This window comes from Lytechinus pictus, chromosome 16 (assembly GCF_037042905.1).
Source record: "Lytechinus pictus isolate F3 Inbred chromosome 16, Lp3.0, whole genome shotgun sequence".
Lineage (NCBI taxonomy): Eukaryota > Metazoa > Echinodermata > Echinoidea > Temnopleuroida > Toxopneustidae > Lytechinus > Lytechinus pictus.
The window spans coordinates 18,954,452-18,982,101 of NC_087260.1; the positions used below are offsets into that span (position 1 = coordinate 18,954,452).

Here is a 27,650-nt window from a genome sequence, read left to right on the forward strand (position 1 = left end):
CAACGCAAATACAATAGGGTCGAACACCTTGAACCGCTTATGTATCCGGTTAGCGATGCCGTTTTGAAGAACAATTTATAGATAACAAGTGGAATGCCTCTGGCCGTCTCACCTGCATCACGCGATTCAATATAGCAGCAGTGCTGATTTTGAAAACTACTATAACTCGCACAAGATGTTCAGTGATACTTGGTTACTCTATTTCCACGTTTTATGAACTAGACCAATACACTTATAGAGATATGATGGCAATTCAACAAATACCCCCAACGTGGCCAAAGTTCTTTGACCTTACATGACCTTTGACCTTGATCATGTGACCTGAAACTCGCACAGGATGTTCAGTGATACTTGATTACTATTATGTCCAAGTTTTATGAACTAGACCAACACACTTTCAAATTTATGGCTGTAATTCAACAAATACCCCAATTTGACCAAAGTTCATTGACCCTAAATGACCTTTGACCTTGATCATGTGACCTGAAACTTGCACAGGATGTTCAGTAATACTTGATTACTATTATGTCCAAGTTTCATGAATCAGATCCATAAACTTTCAAAGTTATGATGGTAATTCAACAAATACCCCAATTCGGCCAAAGTTCATTGACCCTAAATGACCTTTGACCTTGGTCATGTGACGTGAAACTCATGCAGGATGTTCAGTGATACTTGATTAACCTTATGTATAAGTTTCATGAACTAGGTCCATATATTTTCTAAGTTATGATGACATTTCAAAAACTTAACCTTAGGTTAAGATTTTGATGTTGATTCCCCCAACATGGTCTAAGTTCATTGACCCTAAATGACCTTTGACCTTGGTCATGTGACATGAAACTCAGGCAGGATGTTCAGTAATACTTGATTAACCTTATGGCCAAGTTTCATGAACTAGGTCCATATACTTTCTAAGTTATGCTGTCATTTCAAAAACTTAACCTCAGGTTAAGATTTGGTGTTGACGCCGCCGCCGCCGTCGCCGCCGCCGTCGGAAAAGCGGCGCCTATAGTCTCACTCTGCTATGCAGGTGAGACAAAAATTATTATTTCAAAAATACTAAAATTTAATACGTGACTATAAATAATTAGCATAATACTACTAATTATTTATAATCACGTATTAAATTTTAGTATTTGTGAAATAATAATTTTCATCTATAAATTATTCTCCAAAAGGCATCGCAAACCGGATGTACGTCATACATAAGCGGTTCAAGGGTCGACCCTATTGTATTTGCGTTGTGTACATGTGGATCGAGGGATTTACACGAGATCAGTCTGGTAAGAAACCTTAATTTTTTAACATTTTTATTGACTATTTTTTTAAACCTTCCTACGCATTAGGCGTAGGAAGGTGTAGAAATTAATAAAATCAACACAATTTACGTGATGTTTGTATTAAAAGATGGATTTCCTAGGGAAATCCATCTTTGTTTTGGTCAGTCTCTTATACATATATGACCGGGGGTTCAAGACTCCAATGATGAAGAAGTATATGTCTAAATAGTAATAAAACATCATCATGGAGTCCTCAAGACTAGACTATACTAGCAGTATGGCTCAGGAAACTGGCCATGTATGAGAAGTTGAGGACCCGAGATGGCGCTAGTGGTTCGTATCTCCTCTAAGGCAGCCTAGATAACACTTTCATGAAACAAAGCTCTTAATCACCCACCTGTGAATCTGAGAGTACAAGGGAGAAGGGGGCATGGATTGGCATCAAACTCTCCACCTGACAAAACAACTCCTCTCCGCTAACATCGTTAAGAGAGTACAACACACGAGGGTGTCCTAATAGATCACGCTGCATAGGAGAGATAGAAAAGAAGCAGAATTAATGAGGCAACAGTAATAGATTCAAATCATTAGCAAATTGATTTTGATTCAAATTCCTATCTCTCATTTCCATGTAGATCAAACTCAGTCCAAGTTTGAATGTAACAAAATTAGATGGCACCCCGAGAAAAGGTTGTCAGATCCGACAACTTTTCCTGATTTTTGACCGAGAAGAACAGTTCCTATAGTAACTGTCAGATAAAACCTCCAATATGTTCTTTCAGAAAACGCTACCCTGGTAAAAAAAAAATGCCTCTGATTATGCAGATTAACCTTATTTTCAGCACTTAAACTTTGTTACACTTACTCTTATGACTCCATCCTCCTCCACGTCGTTCCTAAAGGTAACCGATAGCAACAGGACTCGTTTCATGAGGTTGGGCGCCGATGCCCCTGCCATGGCAACATAGTCTGTAGCTGGGTCTATCTCCTGACGACATACCTAGTGAAAAAACGGACCAAAAAATAAGATTGGGACAGCATTAGCAAAAATACAATTACTATTTCATCGTATCATCACTGCGCCTTGGTATCTGGAGCAACTAGATGGATAATTGACTGCGCACTGTTAACAGACGGGTCAATATACGACCAAAAATACCCTTACCCGGAACAAATTGCAACAAATGATTTTTCAACGGCTTTTTGTACTATTTGACCTCAAGAATAACGTACTAAAAATCTACCAAAATCCGCATCCGGGAAAGTGGTTATTTTCAAGATGGCGTCCAAGATGGCCGCCATTCACTGAAAATGGATACAACTGACTCATTATCAACCCTAGAATCATATTTCAATTCATATTCCATAGTCTAGGGGTTAAAAATTGTTGATAGAGGCTAGAGTGAATTATAAGCCCTCCAGTGTACCTGGCAAATCCAAGATGGCTCCCAAAATTGCTGCCGTAGGCTAAAAATCCAATTCATCTAAGTGGCTTTAATTTGGTTTTAATTCAATGGTCTTAAGGGTGAAGTAGTATATTGGAACAAGTAACAAGGACAGCCAGTGGTCTGGTGTGTCAAAAAATCCAAGATGGCTTCCAAAAATGGAGTTTAAAAATGGCTGTTGATAATTAAAATGGTCATAGTTCATTTCATATCCACCTGGGACATAATGATTTTGGTGTCTAGACCATGTTTTCAATGGTCAAATGAAACATTGGGACAAGCGACAAGGACAGTCAGTGGTCCAGTATGTTAAAAAATTCAAGATGGCTTCCAAAAATTTAGGAATCATCTCACAGCTATTTCTTTTGTACACAGAGTTTCAATTTACAGATAAAATTCTAAATTGATGGTTACTTACTGGACAATTTACTGTCTGGTCACCATAATGCTTGACAGCTCTCTGGATGGTAAGAAAATAAAATAAACAAAATTACAATAAGAACAGACTGTATGTACATATTCTGCGTTGAGTAAATTTGACAAAGTTGTGTGTAATTATTATGTATCTTTCATCATCATGGTCATCTTCACCAACACTGCAACCATCACTACCATACACTGCAATAACTACCACCACAATCATTCAAAAAATTTCTTCCTACCGGGGTTGAGTGCAGCACATCATCATCATCGTCATCATCACCAATTGCAACACAAATACAACCACCACCACCATCATCACTTTCACCACCATCAATACTACTTTTCAGTAGAGTAAGCATAATCATAATCATAATTTTTCCACTGAATGAGATGGAATTCAAATTCTTACTTCCATACAGATTGCACAAAGAACCCCACCACAAGGCTGATGGGTCAACAACTGGTGTGGGGGCAGTTCCTCCAGGCATATTGCACACGATTTCCACGAAGCGATAACCGCCGACGTTGGACTGTTCGCCGGAGCAATGTCTTCCGGTTGATTGGAGACCCAGGGCGTCGAATCAGCTTGGCTGTCCGCCCAGAGCTCGACGCCGCTCGATGAGCCGTGCACAGCCTGCAGGCTTGACGATCTCTCAAGAGTTTCTGTACTGTCCGCTAGCGTTCCTTCAAACGAGGTAGCGCCCTCACAGTTTGTGCTATCAGTTGGGTCATAATATCGAATATTTGTGAAGACATCACCATGATGGGACATGGTGTTGGACGGGAACCCACTATCTAACCCAGATGTGGAGGTAATATCAGGCGGCTGCACCATACCAATACCACTGAGTTCATCCGCAGTAGACGTCGTGACCTCGATGTCCCATGAGCTGGTGACGGGCTGGTAGCTAGGGGGCGTGGCATCGCCCATGTGCGTGATGACGTCGTCACTCTGTGAACTCATGTTGCTGTGTTCGTTCATGTAAAACATAAAGTTTGATTGCTTTTGCTCGGTCTCTGAGGCATCGCCCTGCTCTGGACAGAGGCTGCTGTAAAGTCGTTCCCTGGCGTTGCTGCTGACTTCAAAGGCATAAAGCAATCGGTAGCAGTCGTTTACGTAGCGTAGTTGGATGCCATCCTCCTTAATAATACAAAAAAGGAATTTAAACAGACATTTAAGCATAAGGAATTTATACCTTCACAAATTTTAAAAAATGTAAAGAAATTGCATGATGACAGAAAATGGTGAAATCTAGGGGGTGGCATAGGAAAATGATACTAAATTTATTTATTTTATTTCATCAGTTTGACATACACTTACACAATGTTGCAAATTTGGAATTATAAGTTGTGTATGACATGAATTAAACAAAGTAATTAAGTGAAGCAAAAAAATGTTGGAGAGGGACATTATGGCCTCCCATGGACTATTAGGATTAATATACCTAGAAGTACAGTTCTTGTTAAACAGATCATTAAGATAACTATTACTAAGTGCCATTCAGGAAATGCTTACAACTTAATTCTACAAGGGAACTGCTATCTGGCAAAGAACTTTAATGTCTTTTGAGGCACTTGAAGCTGTTGAATGTCCATTTTTGCAGGGCTGCGTTTTTATATCACATCATTGCATGTAGGGTTATGATGCTAACATTACTATAACTACCAATAACGATGTAAGCTATTGCCCAAAGGAACCTTTCCTTACGTACAAAAAAAGAAAACCCATCCCCCCACAAAAAAAATTAATAACAGAACTTACCAAAAATCTGGAGACATGATGGTCTAGCACTTCTGCTAGGATCACATCTCTCTCCTCTTCCTCGCCCCCACCGATGCCTGAGATAATGTTTTTTAAGGCTATCCTGAGCTCCCGTACGGATTCAAAACGGTTTAGTGTTACAAGGTGACGGGTTGGTAAATGGCCATGGTTTGAGATGATTGTAACAACTGAAAGAAGAAATAAAAGTTATACTAATCGTAACCAAATTATAATCATTGTTATTTCATATCATGGGGTTTCATAACAACTAAAATAAAAAACAAACCCTTACATTTATTATGCATTTAATCCCTTTGTTCAACATTGAGAATGAATCACTTTTGCATACTGGGCTTTCCAGAATAACAGTATTGATACTGAGAGTCGTCACACATTTAATAAAAAATAAAAGGCACAAATTTTCTCTGCAGATTTTGAAATCCTGAAGATATATATCTTTTTTTTTGCAATACCAGAAATTGCAATATTTCTGTAGGAGGGAGAACCCCCCCCCCCTCCCACAACCAGCCCCAGCAGGTTTAGTTGCTGCACTAGCTCACAAGTTTTAATTTTCTTTTTCCCCCTCTTTGTTTCATGCCTGATATAAATCAGTCAACCTACCAGCTAACCAACAATATTACCAGTCAATATATCCAGGGGGGTGTTTCACAAAGACTTAACTCACACTTTAAGTCATCCTTAGTGTTACGCACACATGATATTTAACATGCTATCATATTGATTAATATGCAGTAGCGCACATCCTCGTAGCATGATTCAACCAATATGGTCAGGCCTTTTATATATGATCTTCAACTGGACATTAAAGTGTGACCCTAAGTCATAACTGACGTTTTGTGAAACATCCCGTCATCGATTGATCCAATGGGACAAGAAAAAAAGAGTGGCAAGCCACATGGAAAGAGGAAATTAAAGAGGATAAACAAAAGAAAACAGGATTGATCACTACTCACTGAGTTGTTTCTCCATGGCACGCGGCAGAGGCACAGACAGGTACATAAAAGGCTCAAACATTATAGAAACATGGCCACATACAGCACACACAACCTGTCAAAAAGGAAAACAAAAAGTACATGATTGTATGCATAAATTGAGTCATGAGAGTAACAATACATGTTTAAAAGTTAGTGTCATCAATTATAGGGAATAAACACAAGATTAAAGTTTAACTTGAGCAGTTGCGAGGAATTATTTCACAAAAGAGTCTTTAAAATTATACTTGTATCATTGTGAATTCAGATCTAGTAAGTTTACTTGAACTAAACTTGAAGAAAAATCTATGCCAAAATGTCAGCACGATGAAGATCGCTATTCAACACGGATGTGAACATGTGTTAATATGTAGTATTTTATCTTATTGTTTGTAGTAGAATGTGTCGTCTGTCACATGGCAAAATAATCATGCAGTTTCTGCCAGAATCATTTGGAACATCAATAATATTATAAGTATAGATACAGTACAATTCTCTTCTAACTTTGAGATCATTCCCACAGCTGAAATTTAGGTTAAAATGATTCATCAGCTCTGAAATCTAGAGAATTCCATAAATTTGGTTTTTCTTTAATCTCTCTTTCTTGATATCTAAAGGCCACAGCAAGCCTTAGGACTGGTCAACGATTCGATTTTGGAACAAATCGTGTTTTGCATATTTTCTGCAAATGTGAATAGAAAGTATCTTTTAATTTGAGGTTCAAATTAACTGACAGAATACTAATATTACAAATTTGAGATGATTGCAAACCTTATTTCAGAGTAAAGGCCAAATGAGTTTTACATCGTAGCCAATCATACGATTGCTATGACTTCATTACGACTAGACATTAAATTTGCTTTTATTCTAATAAGGATGATAGCATAATCACAGATATGAATGTAGGTATTCTCATACGATAATTTAGAACATTATGCAGTAAGATATTCCATGTCTCAATATTATTAGTCGAATTCGCAGACCAGTCGTAAGGTGTGCTGTGGCCTTAACATGTATAATCTGTTGCTATTTCTTGCAAAACTTGGGAGTGTAGACTTACAGTGCTTTTAAACTGTCCCTGGAATGTATCAATGACGACAGACTGGTTCCTACGTAGATGCATATCCCATTCCATCTCCCCTTCTCTCTCCTTCATCATCATCCCCTTCTCGGCCGTCATGGTTGATGACGACGATGATGAATCAACCTTCATCTTCTCTCCAAGTTCTTCCTGTGCTTTACATATCGCGGCAAAATACTGCTGATTGTTCGGCAGGAAGCTCCGCCCCAACTTGGTGTCAATGCCCCCCTTGTCCAGAAGATCTGCGCAAGGGCTCCCAAGTTGCTTCTCATTATCAAATTGCTTTGAGCTGCACGTTGTGGGCTCTGCACTGTTATCCTCAAACTTGCTGCAGAGAATCTGACTCTTGAGGCCGGTGGTACTATCTGCTGGACCTTCCAGCTCAGCCAGTTTATTTGTCATCTTCTCTGTGAAGATGTTCACCGATTTGGCATCATCCATCGACGTCACGTAATCGTGAAACTTCATCGGTGACGACAAGCCATTCGTTTCCTTATAAATCTTGGCTATACTTTCCGAGTTGAGGTCCATCTTCATCCGTTTAATCGGATCTGGCTCTTCTTGGTTTGTCCTTTGGTCCTCCCCAGTGGATTTTTCCTGATTGTTGGTCCCAGTCCTAAAATAAGCTTTGTTCTTTTTGGCGGCTAGAACGTTAGATTTCTTGGGCTTGCCGATAGACCTGCTGCTGGCATCGGGAATGGGATCCATTGGGTTGCGAATGGAAGACAGTATTGGGGACTTGTCCTTCTTTGGAAACTTGGCGCTGCTTTCAGAGACTGAAGGAGATATCTAGATAAAGTAAAAAGATGATCAAATGAATGCATTCTTTGAACTTCATATCATTTCATAGGCCTATGAACTTTGTTCATTGGATGAATGTATTTTTTAAAAAGAAAATGGCATTTTAAGCATTTAAGCATTTCAATGTAGTGATATGAATTACAGGTGCAAGTTTAACTCTTGCCTTGGGCATAGAGCCTGAATGAAAGAAAGTTATGTAATATACTAACAGGTGCAAGCATAACTCTTGGGCATAGAGCCTGAAGTGAATGATAGAAAGTTATGTCCAATACAGGTCAGCCTGTATTGTATGCCTGCACCAGGCCATGTGTTTAATGAATAGAAAAATCCTTTTGGTTGGTTTTTAGGGTGTGTCCTGAACAGGACCCTTGATATGTATTAAGAGATTAGACCATGCAACCTGGCAGTTGACTCTTGTACATGTAATTCTCGCTACCCCAAATAGGAACAAAAATCTCATAATGCGCGAGACGAGATAATTTTCACTCCGTCGGGTCGTCATCACCACTTCCGGTTTTGAGTCATGCTCGCGCGAGGTTCGCGATACTGAGTTTTCCACCACGCTGAAATCGATGCCAATCAGCGTAATATGTACAGAGTATAATACTTTTTATTACATTTGGTCAGTTTTGATTCCATTTGAATTATAAATAAAAATAAAAAATATATTTCACGTGAGTATAATTTTTATTCATGTTTTATTTGGTTATAAAAAAATCAAACAAATAATGAATATCTTAAAATTTTGCATTTAGCGACCGGCCTGACATCACGATCGTATTCAACTAGACACTAAATATATTTAGCATTCATTTCGTTCAATTTTTCGTCGACCACAAAATCGATAAAAATCAGTTTCGGAACTTAAAAAAATCTTAACTGACAGATGAATACCGTGCAATGGAAAGCGTCAGGCAGAATTAGTGACTTTAGCAGAAAAGGCTGTAAAACTGTTAGTGAAAGAGATATAGGGTTGTGATCACGAACTTTCCGAGCAAAAGCTACGTTGTGTTGTTGTGCATGACGGCACTGTTGATCTAAATGGCAAAACAGTGCGTTGGACTTCCGAACAGGAAGTTGTAATACCGAAAAAGCTATCCCATAATGCAATGCACGTTACAGGGATTTTCCCGGATCTCGGCGAAATCGCTATTTGGGGTAGCGAGAATTGTATGCATTATGTAAACTCGGTTTTTGTGAAGTCTGAAGACTATTGGAGTTAAAAGCTGAACTGAGTTTTGGAGGAGATGAGAATAAAGTGATTTACTTTCTCTTTACCTGCATCATTATTTTGTGCCCTGTTTATTTCAGCAAAAACACAAAAATACCTATTAACCCATTATTTCCTTCAAAACAAAAACCGTACAATGCCTTATTGGAAAGGTTGTGCTAAGGCCAAGATAATAAAACTGCTGGCCCTTGAAAACATTTGTAAAATACTATATCATGGCTTCATCATCTATCATTAAATTATCAGAGAAATCCCTGACACAATTACAATTTTTGTGTCCTTATCACCAAACTCATAAAACAACATTCCTCTTCTCAGGTGTCTCACCTCTTCTCCTTGTAACATGTTTGTATTAAGAGTCTTCACATCTTTCATGTAGAACTCTGCAATACTGGGAAGCTTGGTCGCAGTAGCTCCTTCCTCCCCATCCTCCGGCTCCATCTCTTCTCCTTCCTCCACCTTCCTCATCCCATCCTTACCCTCCCCGACCCTCTGAGGGCTCCCTACATCTTCCTCTTCACTCTCCTCCATCTTGTTCCGTCGGTTGTTCTGACTGGTCGAGGACGTCTCTTCTTTCCCTGAGTCGATGTCGAGAGCCTCTAGCTCGCTGAGCTTGGAGGTCGATGCTTCGGAGGCATAGTGCGAGTCGCTGGACTCTTCGGAGAAGTCGGTGGCTGGAGACTGGCTTTTGGCTGGACGGTTGGCTTGGTTGAGCTCCTCATGGAGTGTGTCTAGGAGTAGGGCAAGGAACTCCTGGCCATCATGCTGTAGAGGAAGAGAGAAGCATTTAATTTACTCTCTCATTTGGTACATAAAATTTTGATCTAGGAATGTCTTGCATAAAACTACTATTACATCTTACACAATATGATAACATTCAATTTACTTGTTTTCACATTTTCCATAAATTTTCTTTCCATGTAATGCTCAACGCACATATAAAACCTCCACACTAAGGGGCCACTTGGCAATTACAGCATATTACAAAACAATTAATCATTTGAAGCCTGATTTGATCATCTTTTATTTCTCACATTGGCAGTGTTCATAATTTTCATTCATGCCTTCCTTAATTTTATCCTGGCAAAATTTATTATTTTCATTTTATTTAAATTTATTTTATTCACCTGTCTGAAGTCTTTGAACTGTGGATGGATGAATCCCATGGTGTCCTTGAAGGAACTGGGATGGAGCACGCTGTATTCTCCAGCCCAGGTCTTCTGCAGGAGCTCGGTGAAGTGGCTGGCCATGCCCTCCTCAGGGAGCCCCTCGTGGTCCAGGAGGTAGACGGAGAGACGGGGGTGGTGCAGGAGGCACTGGAGACCGGAGTTCATGAAGCAGGTGTTGCCCATGTTCCGTAGGCCGCAGACACCCCGCACCGCATTGGAATCTGGTTGGTGATGAAACATAAAAGGTCAGAAATTATGTAGAATTCATGCATTAGTTACACTTTTAAAAATCCATTTTTTTTTAAAATCAAGTCTGACATTAGAAATACTCAATTTTTAAAAACCAAATTCATCATGGGCCCGGCAGCCACAGTGCAGCGCCAGATCAACATAGTTCTATCCCTTGAATGAATGAACGCAAAACAGCAACTCCCATCTTTTAACGTCTTTTGGTCTGATGCAGCCGGGGTTTGAACTCCCGTCCTCTGGTTGTGAGACGGACACTCTACCAACTGAGCCAACACGCTGGTTAATGTAACACAATTATTGAGAAAGAATCTAATAATGATGTATTAGTTATCACTGAGTCTTGGTTTTCAGGTGATCACAGAGATGACCCTACTCTTGCGCAGTTGAAATTGTCCCTTCCAAATTACAACATTATCAATCGTCCCAGGAAGACTAGGGGAGGAGGTATATGTGTCCTCTACAGGTCCACAGCACGCTGTGTTGTAAATGAAACCTTCAATTGTTCCTCATTTGAATTTTTGGATCTAACCGTCCATCTTACCCCATCATCTCCTGTTAAACTGTATTGCATTTACCGCCCACCCCAATCCTCCCGGCACACTTTTTCAAGTGGTGATTTTCTTGAAGAGTTTCTCACTCTTCTGGAAAGTGCTGCTGTGGATGTTCATCCTCCTATTCTTCTTGGTGACTTTAATATTCACGTGGATGATTCTTCAGACAATTTTGCTAGATCTTTTCTTAATGGAGTGGAAGCCCTTGGATTCAAACAACACATCAACGGGCCTACACACAAGGCTGGTCATACACTCGACCTTATCCTTAGTAGAAATTCGGAAGATATTATCTCCCAGCATAGCATTTTACCATCTCTGCCATCTGATCACTCTGCTATTATATGTACTATTAATCTCAAAGGGCCCCAAAACCCCAAGAAGAAAGTGACTTTCAGGAAACTTTCTAACATTGACCCTAAATCTTTTAGTCTGGATGTTAAAGATGTCTTAGATTCCATTCAATTTCCCTCTAGCCCATCTGAGGCTGCTTCTCTGTATAACGACTGTCTTGGTAAACTGATGGACAAGCACGCCCCTCTGCAGACTGTGACTGTTACAGTTAGACCAAAAGCTCCCTGGTTCTCTGCTGAAATTAGGGAGGCACGGCGACTGAGGCGACGCGCAGAACGTCGAATGATGAAGTCTGGCCTGCAGGTTGATAAGACATTATATCGTCAAGAATGCGAAACTTACTACAATCTCCTCACTGATGCCAAATCAAAATACTTTAGATCTGAAATCGCTAACGCCGACTCCAAACTGCTATTCAGTATTGTACAGAAACTCACCACCCCCTCTCAGTCCTCCATTTATCCTGAACACTCATCTGCTTCTGATCTCGCCAACAAATTCAGTGAATTCTTTAGCAAGAGGATCAGTGATATTGTGTCCTCTTTTGCACCTGACGTTCCTAGTGATCAACAACATCCTGTGGGCTCTTTGAATTGCAAACTGAGTGAGTTTACTCCAGTGACTGAAGTTCAACTTCGCCATCTCATCAAGTCATTACCACCGAAGTTCTGCAGTCTTGATCCTCTTCCAACTTGGTTGCTCAAAGACTGTCTTGATGAACTTCTACCGCTTCTCATAAACATTATCAATTCATCACTCACAACAGGTGTTGTCCCTGAATCATTCAAATCATCACTAGTTCTTCCTCTGTTGAAAAAGCCCAATCTTGATCCGAATGACTTTGGCAATTATCGCCCTATCGCCAACCTGCCATTTGTTAGCAAGGTTTTGGAGAGAATCGTCGCATCCCAGCTCATGTGCTATGTGGACAGTCATCATTTACTTCCTGAGAAGCAGTCAGCATATCGCAACTTTCATTCAACAGAAACGGCTCTCTTGAAAGTACTCAACGATCTACTGCTTACCGTCGACAAGGGTAACGAAGCTGCACTCCTTCTACTGGACTATTCTGCGGCGTATGACACTTTAGACCACTCAGTGTTGCTCCAGCGTCTTGCACATTACTACTCCATTACCGGAACGGCTCTAAATTGGATTGAGTCATACCTGCAAGATCGTACTCAGCGGGTGATTATCAATGGAACTTTCTCAGCACCTTTCGCTTTGAGCTGCGGAGTCCCCCAAGGTTCTGTTGTGGGCCCTCTCCTATTTCTTCTGTACACTGGTCCTCTCGCAAAAATTATCACTAGCCATCGGGGTGTGAGTTATGCCATGTATGCAGATGACACGCAAATCTACGTATCCATGGCATCCGACCAGAAGACATATGCTGTTAATCTACTGAGTGACTGCCTCAAGGACATCAAGGTCTGGTCAGCGAAGAACAGACTCCGTCTCAACGAAGCCAAATCAGAACTGGTACATCTTTCTTCGCAATTCAGAGCTACGGAGCCTCTGCCAGACTTCAATATGGGAGAGGGCATACTTAAGATGTCTGACTCTGTCAAAGACCTTGGTGTCACTTTAGACAAGCACCTTACCCTCCAGCCACATATCAGGAACATCTGCAAATCAGCATCATGGTGTTTATTTAGGATTGGTAAGGTCAGGCGACTACTCGACCAAGCCTCTACTGAAAAACTCATTCATGCCTTCGTCTCATCCCATCTAGACTATTGCAACTCCCTCTTTGCCGGCCTCCCAATTTCTTCCATCTCTCCCCTCCAGCGAATCCTCAACACTGCAGCGAGAATGGTAACCTTGAGCAAGAAACACGAACACATCACCCCTATTCTCCGATCACTTCATTGGCTTCCCGTTCACTCTCGCATAACGTTCAAAATTCTACTCATTGTATACAAAATTACCCATGATATGTCACCCAAATATCTCCAAGACCTTATTTCCCTTCGTTCTTCCTCTTCTGTCAGATCCTTACGTTCATCATATTCCAATAATTTAATTCATGGCCCTCGCACTAAGACCCGATATGGTGATCGTGCATTTTCTGTAATTGCTCCCACCCTCTGGAATAAACTCCCAATTCATATCCAAAATGCTCCCTCCGTAGAAATTTTCAAATCGTCACTTAAAGCTCACCTTTTCTCATAACTTTTTTTTTTTTTTTTTTTTTTTTTTTTCCACCGATTGACTGTATATTATTATAATCTGCCAACCTGTGCGCTTTGAAACACCAGTATAAAGCGCCCTACAAATGTTATTATTATTATTATTATTATTATAATAAGAGTCTATTTAGCAGGTATTGCCCATGATCCAGATTGTGCACACCCCCCACATCGCGTTGAAATCTGATCGGTGATGAAAGAGATAAAGGCCTGAATACAGTGAAGTGGTTTTGAATTTGTGGTTGATAATCATGGTTTATGTAATGGTTTGGTAGAAGGTCATGACGGGTAGATGGCTATATCGATCCCACCTGCATAATAATGCTTCTCAGGGAGTGGAGAGACAGCATACATGATATCTGGGAAAGCCAGAATTTGATGACAAGGGTAAAAACAAGACTTTGTAAATACGCTTATTTGTGAAAAGAAATTGCAGGAGTTTTAAAAAGGGTGACACAAGATTTGCTTTCGTCGACAATTGCTCCAGGCTTTATTTCATCCAAGAAAAAGGGTTTTATATTAGCTTTAGGATCTAGGTTTAGGATAGTCTATAGTGTTAAATCCAAGGTTGAAGTTGGTCATTCGATTAGTGTGTGGAATTTACAGCAGAGCAGTTGTCGCTGGAGCAAATGTCATGGAACCATAAAAAGAAATTGCAGGGGCATATCGCCCCCCCCCTCCGAATCCTTTTATTTTTTAAATGTCTTTACTCACCTTTTGTGTCCGATCCTTGTGAGGCAGCTGCTTCTCCATCATTAGCCATGAAAGAGTTTGGCAACGAGCTAGAAGCTTGAACTGCATATTCAAGAGAAAAAAGAAAGGATATTTACACAACATTGATTAAATTGTACGCACATAGTCACATGATAGAAATTAAAAAAACTGAAGAATGTAATAAAATCATAGTAAACATGGGCTTTTTTCATTTAGGTAAATTCTTCATAAAACAAGTGGAACGCCTCTGGCAGTCTCGCCTGCATTAAGCAATTTAATATAGCAGCAGTGCTAACTTTGAAAACTACTATAAAATAATCATTCACAAAAACATCATTCAATGACATAATACCACGTTCATTGACCATAAATTACATTTGAACGGAGACTTAAGACTGTCAACTACACCCATGTCCACATTTCATTCACTCTATCCATAAACTTTCAAAGTTATGATGGCACTTCAACAATTACCCCAACATGGCCTAAGTTTATTGACCTTAACTGACCTTTGACTTGGTTTTGTGACCTGAAACTCACAGGGGATGTTCAGTGATGCTTGATTACTCTTATATCCCAAGTTTTATGAACTAGATCCGTAAACTTTCAGAGTTAGGATGGTAATTCAACAAATACCCCAACCACGGCCAAAGTTCATTGACCTTTAATGACCTTTGACCATGGTCATGTGACCTGAAACTCGTACAGGATATTCAGTGATACTTGATTACTCTTATGTCCAAGTTTTATGAACTAGATCCATAAACTTTCAGAGTTAGGATGGTAATTTAACAAATACCCCCAACACGGCCAAAGTTCATTGACCTTAAATGACCATTGACCATGGTCATGTGACCTGAAACTCGCACAGGATATTCAGTGGTACTTGATTAACCTAATGTCCAAGTTTCATAAACTAGATCCATAAATTTTCAAAGTTATGATGGTAATTCAACAAATACCCCCAACTTGGCCAAAGTTCATTGACCCTAAATGACCTTTGACATTGGTCATGTGACCTGAAACTCAAGCAGGATGTTCACTTATACTTGATTAACCTTATGTCCAAGTTTCATGGACTAGATCCATATATTTTCAAAGTTATGATAGTAATTCAACAAATACCCCCAACTTGACCAAAGTTCATTGACCCTAAATGACCTTTGACCTTGGTCACGTGACCTGAAACTCGAGCAGGATGTTCACTAATACTTGATTAACCTTATGCCCAAGTTTCATGAACTAGGTCCATATACTTTCTAAGTTATGATGTCATTTCAAAAACTTAACCTTCGGTTAAGATTTTGAAAATAATTTTCCCAACATGGTCTAAGTTCATTGACCCTAAATGACCTTTGACCTTGGTCATGTGACCTGAAACTCAGGCAGGATGTTCAGTAATACTTGATTAACCTTATGTCCAAGTTTCATGAACTAGGTCCATATACTTTCTAAGTTATGATGTCATTTCAAAAACTTAACCTTAGTTTAAGATTTGATGTTGACGCCGCCGCCGTCAGAAAAGCGGCGCCTATAGTCTCGCTCTGCTATGCAGGCGAGACAAAAACAAGTGGAACGCCTCTGGCAGTCTCGCCTGCTTTACGCAAATCGATATAGCAGCAGTGCTGCCTTTGAAACAGCTAATGAATAATTATTCATAAAAGAAAACACTAATACGATAATAAAATATTGTCCATTGACCCAAAATGACCTTAGACCATGATCAAGTGACTTAAGACATGTGCAAAACAATAATTCATACTTGATTACCCTTATGTCGATGTTTCATGTGCTAGATCCATAAACTTTTTAAGTTATGACAATTCCTCATATAACCCCAACATGGCCAAAGTTCATTGACCTTTAAATGACCTTTGACCTTAATCATGTGACCTGAAACTCAGGCAGGATCTTAAGTGATACACTATGACCCTTATGTCTAAGTTTTATGAACTAGGTCCATATACTTTTTAAGTTATGATGACATTTCAAAAACTTAACCTTGGTTAAGATTTCGATATTGAGTCCCCCAACATGGTCTAAGTTCATTGACCCTGAATGACCTTTGACCTTGGTCATGTGACCTGAAACTCAGGCAGGATGTTCAGTAATACTTAATTACCCTTATGTCAAGTTTCATGAACTAGGTCCATATACTTTCTAAGTTATGATGACATTTCAAAAACTTAACCTTGGTTAAGATTTCAATGTCGACGCTGCCGCCGTCGGAAAAAGCGGCGCCTATAGTCTCGCTCTGCTATGCAGGCGAGACAAAAACTAAGAAAAAAGAAGATTTTATTTTTTTGCAGCTGCTATCAGCCAAATTTTAACCAACAAAGGCACCTCTGTAAGCTTAATGCAAGCTCTCTTCTCATTAACTCAACTTTAAAGAAAAAAATGATAGCTTTGCCTTCGGCTACAGCCTGTATGCTTAACTTTTCCAAATCAAATATAAAGATTAATGTGCAGGTGCAGACCCTTATCAGCCACTAAAACAACAAGAGTAGCAAAAGTTTTAATTTTCTCCAACACATAGGAATAAAATATTTCATTCAGCTCATTGTAAGCTTTTAAATTCAGACAACTATTGTATGTTTCAACAAACCAAGGCCTTTTGTATATGAGCTTGGTAAAGGGGCTGTTGCAACTCAACATTTTAGCCATATGTATGTATGGCAAGCTGTTCACATTTAATCCATACCTGCCAACCTTTGATAATAAAAAATCAGTATCAAAGCTACGATGGCGCCGAGCGGGTGTCCGGCCCGCTCCAACGGTAGGGACTGTTTGCATTTTCAGCATGTAAAAGTAGCATTTCCCTACACTTTTTAAAGCACACCAGAGGATGACCTACATAGAGTCGACCTTAATTTATCAATTCAAAATTTTAAAAAGGTCTTTAAAATATCACTTTTGTGACAAAAACCCACCCAGTTTCATTCAGGTGTGATTTGTTTTCATTTAAATCTGTAAGGAATAATTTTTCTTGTTCACCAGAGCTCTCAAAAACTTTAATTTTGAGCATATTTTTGTGAGGCCCTCTATTGGTAAAAAAATATACAGATTCTCTTTTTAATTAGAAAAAAAAATGAATTTCAAGAATTCAATTGATTTTGGGCCAGGGCATATTTTCTTATGATGAATTTAGATTTAAGTTAGCCCTACTTTATGAAAGACTGACGTGCCAATAAATCAAACATCTATTTATCCAGCCTACATCATCAATGCAATCATGCATCAAGGGGAAATAAGCAAAACTTTGACAATCTTATTCATGTTATTTCATCACACAGGGGTTACTGACTGAGGATAAGGTTACATCATAACGTACAATGGATAAGTGTTTGTTGGTATAAGAAAGCAGATTTCAACAATGAAAAAAACGGAGCCGAAACTAACGGCTGCATGCGCCCGACCCGCACCCACCACAGCAATTGTGGTGCTGCATTCGCCGGCGAGACTGAGGCGCAGCAACACAGCGGGCGCCGGGAGTTTAGGCAAGCGAAGCAATTAGATTTGGTGTTCCGACTCCGAAGGCTCAATTGAGATCAAAAGTTGAAATTCGCCTTTCTTCCTTAAAAATTTGACAATTGCTCGAAAAAATAAAGTACAGATCAATGTTAAAATTGCGTGGGGATACATCTAAAAGTTAGAGTAACTGCGTCGGTGTGCAGCCGTTAAATCAGCGCAGCAGACTCAGCAATATACCTCTAAAATCACCATGTACACTACACATTCTCTAACTCACTCCCACACTACAAAATCATCCGGCAACATGGGCAATACCTCAAATAAAAAGTGATTTTTTCTAACCTATATCACCATATTACGCATCAAAAATATCACCATCGGTGATTCTTAACATCGTAGTTAGGAAACAAGGGGTCTACAAAAGTGAAATTTTCACGGTTTTTCCGATGTTCGTGGATTGTGAAAACATGTCCTCACTAAAAACTGGCACTTTCGCTAGCTGATGTCAGCTGCCATTTTTTTTCAGGAAGTCAACGCTAGCATCGAAAAATATAATAAAAAACATGAAGAATACGACAACACTTCAAAATGTAGGGCTCTAGCTCTAAGTGCGGCCGTTGCGTGTAGGTGTACCGTACGCTCGTTATTTTCACATGCATTTGCAATGGAACTGCGCACTTAGCAGTGTTTTGCGCGCAGTTGACTGTGTATTTGCGTAGCCGTGCGCTCCAGTCGTTTGTGCGTCTTACAGCCGTGCATGCGTTAGTCGCATCATACAGCCGTTTCAATAATTCAACACTAAATTGATTACCCCAAAAATCGGAATTTTGGTTTTAAAATTCGGAATTCGGAATGGAGGTCGAAAAATCTGTATAATTCCGCCAAAATCGGAATGGTTGGCAGGTATGTTAATCCTATAACTTGATATTGACACAAATTCTATTCTTGGATGCAATAATTACCATTTGTTCACATCACAAAATCATTTCCTTTACATCCATAAATAAATTGATATTTTAAGAACTTCATGATTTCAATATCAAAGGTCAAGTCCACCCCAGAAAAATGTTGGTTTGAATCAATAGAGAAAAATCTAACCAGCATAACACTGGAAATTTCACCAAAATCGGATGTTAAATAAGAAATTTATGACCTTTCAAAGTTTCACTTTATTTTCACATAACAGTTAATATGCTCAGTGACATGCAAATGAGAGTCGATAATGTCCATCACTCACTTTTTACTTTATTTGGTTTTTTTTTGTGTTTAAATTATAAAATATTCAATTTTACCAATTTGACATTAAGGAACAACTTTACCGTATCATAATATGTTATAACAATGGTAATATCACGTGTTCAGGGAGCAATTTAAGTTTGTTCCACAGGAAAATAAGGAGACAATTTGACTATTTCTTATTTCCTATAATAAAGTTTCAAAGAAATAGTGAGTGGATGATGTACCTCATTTGCACACCAACCAGGATGTGAATATACCAGTAACTGTCTTTTTTTAATTAAAGGGGAAGTTCACCCTGAAAAAAAAAGTTTGTTGTAAACATAGCAGAAAAAATAACGAAAAATATTGGTGAAGGTTTGAGAAAAATCCATTAAAGATTAAGAAAGTTATTAGAATTTCAAATTTTTGATTTGTGACATCATAAACGAGCAGCTGCCCCATATGTTATGTAATATAAAATGCATACATTTCAATTATTTAATTGTTCATGATGACCTGTTTTTGTTTTCTTTTTAGGAAGTGGTGTGAAATGATTTGTCTAAGTATACTGAAGGTACATAAAAAACTATTTTCAATTTTATGAGAAAATAACATTTCAATTATTTGTTTTACCACACGAGTAGTAGGAAAGCTGCTCGCATATGACGTCACAAATCAAATAATCAAAATTCTGATAACTTTTTTTATCTATTGATGGATTTTTCTCAGACCTTCCTCAATATTATTAATTATTTTTTCTGCTACTTTTTAGTTTTTTGTCAGGTGAACTTCCCCTTTAGGCAAAACTTTAAAATGTCATATCTTTCCTATTTTACATCCGAATTTGATGAAATTTTCAGTGTTATGCTTGTTGCATATTTCTCTTTCCATTCAAATTATTTTTTTGTTGGGGTGGACTTGTCCTGTAAGAAATAAATCGATGATAGTTATTCGCACCAAGAAATAAATCATTGATACCAAGATATATGATTAAATGTTAAAATGGCTTGCTATACATCTATGGTCATACGCTTAGGTGTGACTGTCTCATAAGGATTATAACTAAGGAATATTAAATCCAAGATGGTTGCCTGCATCCACTTACAATCATTCATGCTGTGGCCTGCATCCATTCCCGGTGGGAGGAACGGACCGTAGAGCTGGGGTGGGGTGTAGGGTACAAGCTCCATGCTGGATGGGGTGGGGTAATCATCGTGGGCGATGTCCTCACTCCAGCCCCCTAGCTCTGACTGGCTCAGTGTGGTGGTAGTGCACGTGTCAACCTGAAGGGACGCAATTGAGGAGTAATCATTATTCTTTAATCATTCATTATTATTATCATCATTTTATTTGGCATTTCAGAACAAATAAATAAGCAATTACTGGTACAGCAATATGCGTTATATGAATAGAATAGACAGGGGTGTGAGTAATCACAAGTAAAATGAGCTGAAAAAGCTGAAATTGAAACCACAACCCCAAAGCCACAACCATCCCTATACCCACCACCCCACAACCTCCATCACCATCCCACCCTCACATGAAAACCATAACCCAACCAATCAATCAACATTTTAAAACCACAAAATTTTTGTATTGGAGACTTGCTTTGCAAAAGAACAACAAAAACAAAAGCATGATTTTCTCCACCAAAAATTTTGTCCCACTGAGGTCAGAAGCCCATTTGTTTTGTGTGTGGATGACAACAAAAATCCATAAATAAACAAAAGTAGACGGTGAAAAAGGGTAATTCTCTGAAATTGGATACCCAAATTCTTTATAAAAGTTTCTGATATTGGATGCCAGATAATCTCTCTCATGGGAGACAGTCTCCCATATTGGCCGTGCACCTCTACTGACAAAAACAAATTTAAATTAAAAATCTAAATAACAATTAACAACATTAAAAAATAACACACATATACTGAACTGGTCTAGACCAAAGGCTTCGGTCTCTGTTTTATTGGTTGTTCCCGCGGAGGGGCCACTTCCATTGACGAGTGGATACCATGCGCGACCATGGGGTCTCGAAAAGCACCCTAAACAAGTATTTTCCATATTCTGAAAATGCACCCCTTAACAAGTATTGGCGTGTGAAACCCTACCCTTAACAAGTATTGGAAACAAAACGGTACCCTTAACAAGTATTCCCTGAATTGACCCCCTAAACAAGTACAGTGATATTTTAATTGTTATATCACAGACGTCAGTTTTACCTTTACCTACATTGGCTTTAATACGGCCCCACCTCGCGCAAATCGGACTCTAAACACGTAGTGTTGGGGCAAAAAGTACATCCTTTATAAAACTTTTAATCTTAATTTTTATACCCCCTTTCTTTAGATAGCTGCCGCACTGTGCACGAGCCGCTGGCGGCGAGTGCCCAGTGTGCACCATCTGAAGAAAATGAGCTATCTCTGCATTTACTTTTACGCACGACAGAGCAAGTGCATTATTTGTTTTATAAAATAGCAACACAGAAACAAATTCTTAAAAAGTTACAGTACAGTTTTGTTGGACTTCTACAGCACTGGTCTACTTGAGCGTGCAATGTCAATTTTCGTTGCGCACCTTTTGCACTGCCGTGCAATGCACACAAAAAGTGGGATGTCATGTGCGCGTATTGGCCTATCTCGATGCTTGAATATTTTTAAGACACACTTATATCTCTTTTATAAAAAATGTTAATAAACTCCTCGAAACAGACGGCTGCCAGGTGTCTAGAACTGGTCATGAAACTTTGAAAGTCTGGCCTTATCGTCATCCAAGTCACTGGGGACAAACTTGAGAACCACCTCAAATATCAGCAATCTTTCAATGGAATCCACGGTTGGACGATTTTCAAAATAAATCTATTGTTCGCGGTGCGAAACGGTGCGAAGCGTCTCACTGAACGGGGACTTCCTTCCACCACACGTTTTCCCATTGACATTACAACTGACTCGGACACTTTTTCAAACGACAAAAATAGTCTTTTCTTTTCTCTCCTGTGGCTGTATATTCTTCCAAGTTGATGAAACAATGATAAAAAACACTAAATCAAACAAAATTAATCACTAAAAACACTATTTAACTGTCTTATTACTCCTTGTGATTCAAGTCCCCTTCCCGTGTTGAGACTACCAATTTGCCATAGGAGGGGACTTGGATAACGAGTAATAGCATATTACTCGTTATCCGAGTCCCCTCCTATGGCAAATTGGCAGTCTCAACACGGGAAGGGGACTCGGATCACGAGGAGTAATATGACAGTTAAATAGTGTTATTTATGTGATTTTCATTGATTTTAATGATTCTTATTATCGAAAATATTCTTTTATCATTTCTAGGAACTGTCTAAAAGTGGAAGAGTGGTTTTGAAGAGGAGGGGTAGATGAATATCAACGGGTTATAATTGCCGTTTTGTATTTTTAGGAGAGGGGACTTGGATCACGAGTAATAGTACTCCTACATGTAGTTATCCAAGTCCCCTCCTATGAGAAATTGGACAGTCTTAACACGGGAAGGGGACTCTGATCACGAGGAGTAATTAGACAGTTAAATAGTGTTTTTAATGTGATTTTCATTAATTTTAATGATTCTTATTATCGAAAATATTCATTAATCATCTCTAGGAAACTGTCTAAAAGTGGCAGAGTGGTTTTGAAGAGGAGGGAAATGAGGGGTAGATGAATATCAACGGGTTAATTGCCGTTTTATTTTAGAGGGGGACTTGGATCACGAGGAGTATAGTTTTATAGTGTTTTAATTCAATTCTATTTATTTTAATAATTCATATCGATAATAGGAAACTGTCTAAAAGTGACAGTGATTTAATTCGGATGAAGGGGACTTGAATCACGAGGAGTAATTATACAGACATTCTTTTTACCTGACGAAATAAAGCAATGGAGACTGAAGAGGGAGATGCAATTTGATTTATTTAGTAAAAACGTGATAGACGAAATAAAGCATAATCATAAGAAACATATATATGAAAAGAGATTTATTTAGCAAAAAAAGTACGACGAAATAAAGCTTTAAGGACTGAAAAAAAAGTAGATGCTGATTCTGATTTATCTAGTAAATTAGGAATCAACGAAATAAAGCAATGGAGACTGAAGAGGGATAAGGCCTATTGATTTATTTAGTAAAAACATAGACAAAATAAAACAAATTCTATATTGTGAGAAACATAAAAAGATGAATATAATCCTGATTTATTTATATGAAAAGTACTTGTTTACGACTCTAAAGCAATAGATATTGAAAAGAAGTAGATGCAATTCTGATTTATTTAGTAAATTTTGAATCGACGAAATAGCCTAAAGCAAGGAGACTGAAGAGGGATCCATAGGGCCTATTGATTTATTTAGTAAAAACGTAGACAAAATAAAGCAAATTTTATATTGTGAGAAACATAAAAAGATGAATATAATCCTGATTTATTTACAGTAGAGGCACACGGCCAATATGGGAGACTCTCTCCAATAGGGGAGACAATCTCCCACATTGGAGACTTGCTTTGCAAAAGGACAAAAGAAACAACACCAACAAAAGCATGATTTTTTCCACCCAAAATTTTGTGTCACTGAGGTCAGAAGCCCATTTGTTTTGTGTGTGATTGACAACAAAAATCCTAATCAAAACAAAAGTAGACGGTGAAATTTTAAAGTAGACGGTGAAAAGGGGTAATTTTTTATGAGGAATCTGCTTATCACATTTTTATTTGCCGCCAAGGTAATCCTTTTGCAGCAAATGTAAACAAAGGAAATTGGTCTCCAAAACTGGAGACTGTCTCTGAAATTGGATACCCAAATTCTTTACAAAAGTCTCTGAATCTGATATTGGAGATAATCTCCCACATTGGAGACAGTCTCCAATATTGGCCGTGCGCCTCTACTGATTTATATGAAAAGTGCTAGTTTACGATTAGACCAAAAGCTCCGGTCTCTGTTTTGTTGGTTGTTCAGCTGAACTCTGTTGGCTTCACTCACCAAATACAGAGAAATAAAAAAAATCAAAATATGTTAAAAAACTCCTCGAAACAGAAGGCTGCCAGCTGTCTAGTCTAGTTTACGAACTAAAGTAAAGCAATAGAGATTGAAAAGAAGTACCGTAGATGCAATTCTGATTTATTGCGCCAATAAAGTGGAGACTGAAAAGAGACAAGTGACACACAACTACGATTCTTTACGAGGTAACCCAGGGAGCTCCCGCCCCCGCAGCGGGCGGGAGCCCAGGGGCTTACCGTGTATTTTACCATAGTCACCGGTAATGTTGTAAATCGGATCAAAAATCAGATCGAAAATCGGATCGGCAGTTAAGCTTCTAAAATTGAAATCGAATCGGCGATGTTTAAAAACAAAGGAATACATCAAAATGTGTTTCGCGGTCGCGTGCATCTTCCTGACAAAGTCACAAAGACGAATGCATTGGAATGGAAGTCGCCAACATGCGCGATCGTTTGGAACATGTTTTAAAGCCAGGGGTTTTGAGGTGTTATTGCTTTAAAATAAACCGAGTGATTGTTATTAGAAAGATAAACGAAAGACGCATCTTCCGAGCAAAGGCGCAAAGGAAAATAAAATGAAAATATTTCTCATAGATCACAGGTTAATGAACGATCGGCGGGACATCTTTTAGAAGTATTTTTAGGTGCTAGCGATTTAGAATTATTGGAATGATCTCTTACGACGCATCATCTTAAAGTCGCAAGTGCAATTAAAATGAAGTAAAAGACGCAAGCACGCACAATGATTTGAAATATGTTATTAAAATGTTTTGGGTAGCTAGCGTTTTCAAATCAATTTGAAGTTCACGGCGGGGTCCGCTATCACCACGAGGTTGAAGAGAAGATGTCTATCATCATAAAGGGGGTAAGAGAGTAGCGCAGTGAGCTCCGTCGGTAATACGACCTTTCAAAGTTCACGGCGGCATCCGCTATCACCACGAGATTGAAAATAAAATGTATATCATCATAAACGATGTAAGAGAGTAACTCAATAAGCTCCGTCAATAGTACAGTCTTTAAAAGTTTATGGCGGGGTCCGCTATCACCACGAGGTTGAAGAGAATATTTATATCATTATAAAGGGGGTAAGAGAGTAGCGCAGTGAGCTCCGTCGGTAATACGACCTTTCAAAGTTCACGGCGGCTTCCGCTATCACCACGAGGTTGAAAATAAAATGAATATCATCATAAACGATGTAAGAGAGTAACGCAATAAGCTCCGTCAATAGTACAGTCTTTAAAAGTTTATGGCGGGGTCCGCTATCACCACGAGGTTGAAGAGAAGATTTATATCATTATAAACAGGGTTAGAGAGTAGCGCAGTGAGCTCCGTCGGTAATACGACCTTTCAAAGTTCACGGCGGCATCTGCTATCACCACGAGGTTGAAAATAAAATGTATATAATCATAAACGATGTAAGAGAGTAACGCAGTGAGCTCCGTCGGTAATACGACCTTTCAAAGTTCACGGCGGCATCCGCTATCACCATGAGTTGGAAGAGAAGATATCTATCCTCTTAAACATCGCCATAGATAATACCGCGTCTTTCTCCCTGAATAATGCGACCTCTAAATAGCTAGCACCTCAAAAACAATCTTGAAATATGTTCTGAGCGATCACGCACTGTAACCAGATCTACGCCGATTTTTTATTTTCGATTTTTTTCCTTCAAGGGGCATGATCGAAGATCGGCAAGTGATTGCCGATTGTGGTGAAATCGAATGGAATCGGTTGCCGATTGCAAAATCGGTTACAAGCTTAGTCACCGGACTAGGGTGATTTATGGTCTAAATATTTCTCCAAATGAATTGTGAAAACAGAAAGTATACAATTACCACGATTATATGGATGAAGGTCTAACGAGTGGCAGTTTCCTGACATCTGGGCACAGACTTGAACCTCAAAAAAACGAAAAGTTCTCTCCTTCTACCCCCGTCTCGATCGGCCATTTTTGTTAAAAATCGTAACAAAATGGCCGATCGAGACTGGGGTAGAGGAGAGAACTTTTCGTTTTTTTGAGGTTCCAGTCTGTGCCCAGATGTCAGGAAACTGCCACTCGTTAGACCTTCATCCATATAATCGTGGTAATTGTATACTTTCTGTTTTCACAATTCATTTGGAGAAATATTTAGACCATAAATCACCCTAGTCCGGTGACTATGGTCAAATACACGGTAAGCTCCTGGGCTCCCTCGGTTATTTACGAGGTTGGTAGAGACAGGTAGGACATGTTTTACTTTTACATTGTGAAAAATTGTCCGTGGATCCGAGTCACCGGGGACTTGGATCACGATAATGGCAATGCCGAAAGTCTTGGCCCAGCTCAATAAAAAGCAGTATTCGATCATCTTCTAACTTACTAAATCTAACATTAATTCATACATCTCACTCTTCGCCACTCTGCCAGCCGCGCCACACCACAGGCACACGCATTCACGTTCACGTTCACACAACAATGGTCTTGGCAGACTTGGGGAAATTCACACAGTAACCAATTCACACGCACGGGACTTTGGACTTCGTCGATCCTCAGTTCGTCACAATAAAAATCAACAAAGATTGAACACAAAGTACTATTAGAACCAAAGAGAATAATATACAGGTTTAGAATTGTGACTACATGAATGTTTCAGTGTAGTAAAGTTGTCTAGTTTTCAAGGAAAACCTTTGTTTACAAATAAAATATTAGTCGTTTCGCACTTACCATTTCCGCCATTATTTGGCCAAGAACTATTATCCTCGTTCATGAGAAGTTTAAACATGATAAAACTCAACTAACATTTAGGAGTTGAATTGATTTTGAATTTCAATTAATTAAGCATAAATATCCTCGAAACATATTTGCAGTATTACTCATTTTTCTAATTGTTTTAAAGGCCTTTTTATTTCAGTTTCTTTTATTTCCGGTAGAAAGGGCCAAAGTTCGCGCAGGAAAAAATCCAAATGCGGGAAATGTGTCATCCATTCATTCTCTGACAGCATGGCGGGGCCAGAAGAACAATTTTCGGCGGTGCTTGGAAATCTTATGTCACCTGATAATGACATAAGATCACATGCTGAGGTGATTAATTTGTAAATTTGTGTGACTTGAGTATTTCTTCTTTTGATTGCTAGTGTTATGTTTAATGTTATTATCCATATCAGTCAGTCCGCAGCCCGTCCGAAAGTGCTCTATTTTATTCAGCGGTATGCGCATTGCATAGCCGTCCGTGGTTATGCATACGTAATGAGCTGTGATTTGTGAAGACGAACTTTCCGATCGGTGTTTTTTGCTCTTAGAATCGTTTATTCCTCACAAAATTGGTCTTATTCTATAAATAAAACTTTGAAATTTCTCATCAGCTAAATAAAATGCACATTTAATGTATTTTGAAGACCGATATTTAGCTTAGAAAAAATGATTTTTTTCAAGAAATATATGTGAATAAACAGAGCGCATTTTTGCATCGAAATCACACTTGCGTCAAATTGATATTATAATCAATATAAAGCGTAGACATTCTTCTTTACGACTAAAAAAGAATTAGGAAATTTCATGATGTAGCAAAGTCAGGAACCACAAAAAACCACGGCAATGTCCATCGCAAAATGATTGGAATTGCAGTAGAATTGCCGACGCGTTCTGATTGGTCAACAGCGGCGCACAGACTTGCAACATTTTATATAGCTTAAAAAACCCAGAAGTAGTATGGAAAAGATCGATGGCGAATTGCGTAAGCGCATT

General features: G+C 38.9%; 1 protein-coding gene across 2 annotated transcripts in view; it reads right to left on the minus strand.

Annotated features, from left to right (window-relative positions):
- LOC129278594 (uncharacterized) overlaps nt 1–26,914 on the minus strand; it is a 40,044-nt gene extending 13,130 nt beyond the window's left edge. Inside the window, exons 1-12 of one of the 2 annotated variants that reach the window (XM_064111029.1) lie at nt 26,631–26,914; nt 20,039–20,216; nt 14,245–14,325; nt 10,146–10,408; nt 9,346–9,783; nt 6,966–7,775; nt 5,888–5,981; nt 4,914–5,101; nt 3,561–4,292; nt 3,147–3,188; nt 2,149–2,283; nt 1,681–1,809 (exon numbers count right to left, since the gene is read on the minus strand). In XM_064111029.1, coding sequence (XP_063967099.1) covers nt 1,681–1,809; nt 2,149–2,283; nt 3,147–3,188; nt 3,561–4,292; nt 4,914–5,101; nt 5,888–5,981; nt 6,966–7,775; nt 9,346–9,783; nt 10,146–10,408; nt 14,245–14,325; nt 20,039–20,216; nt 26,631–26,642 — 3,102 coding nt within the window. In that variant the 5' untranslated portion in view covers nt 26,643–26,914. Of the gene's footprint in view, nt 1–1,680; nt 1,810–2,148; nt 2,284–3,146; nt 3,189–3,560; nt 4,293–4,913; nt 5,102–5,887; nt 5,982–6,965; nt 7,776–9,345; nt 9,784–10,145; nt 10,409–14,244; nt 14,326–20,038; nt 20,316–26,509 lie in introns of both variants that reach the window. The other variant, XM_064111030.1, reaches the window with a different exon arrangement.
- Between the last annotated feature and the right edge of the window lie 736 nt (nt 26,915–27,650).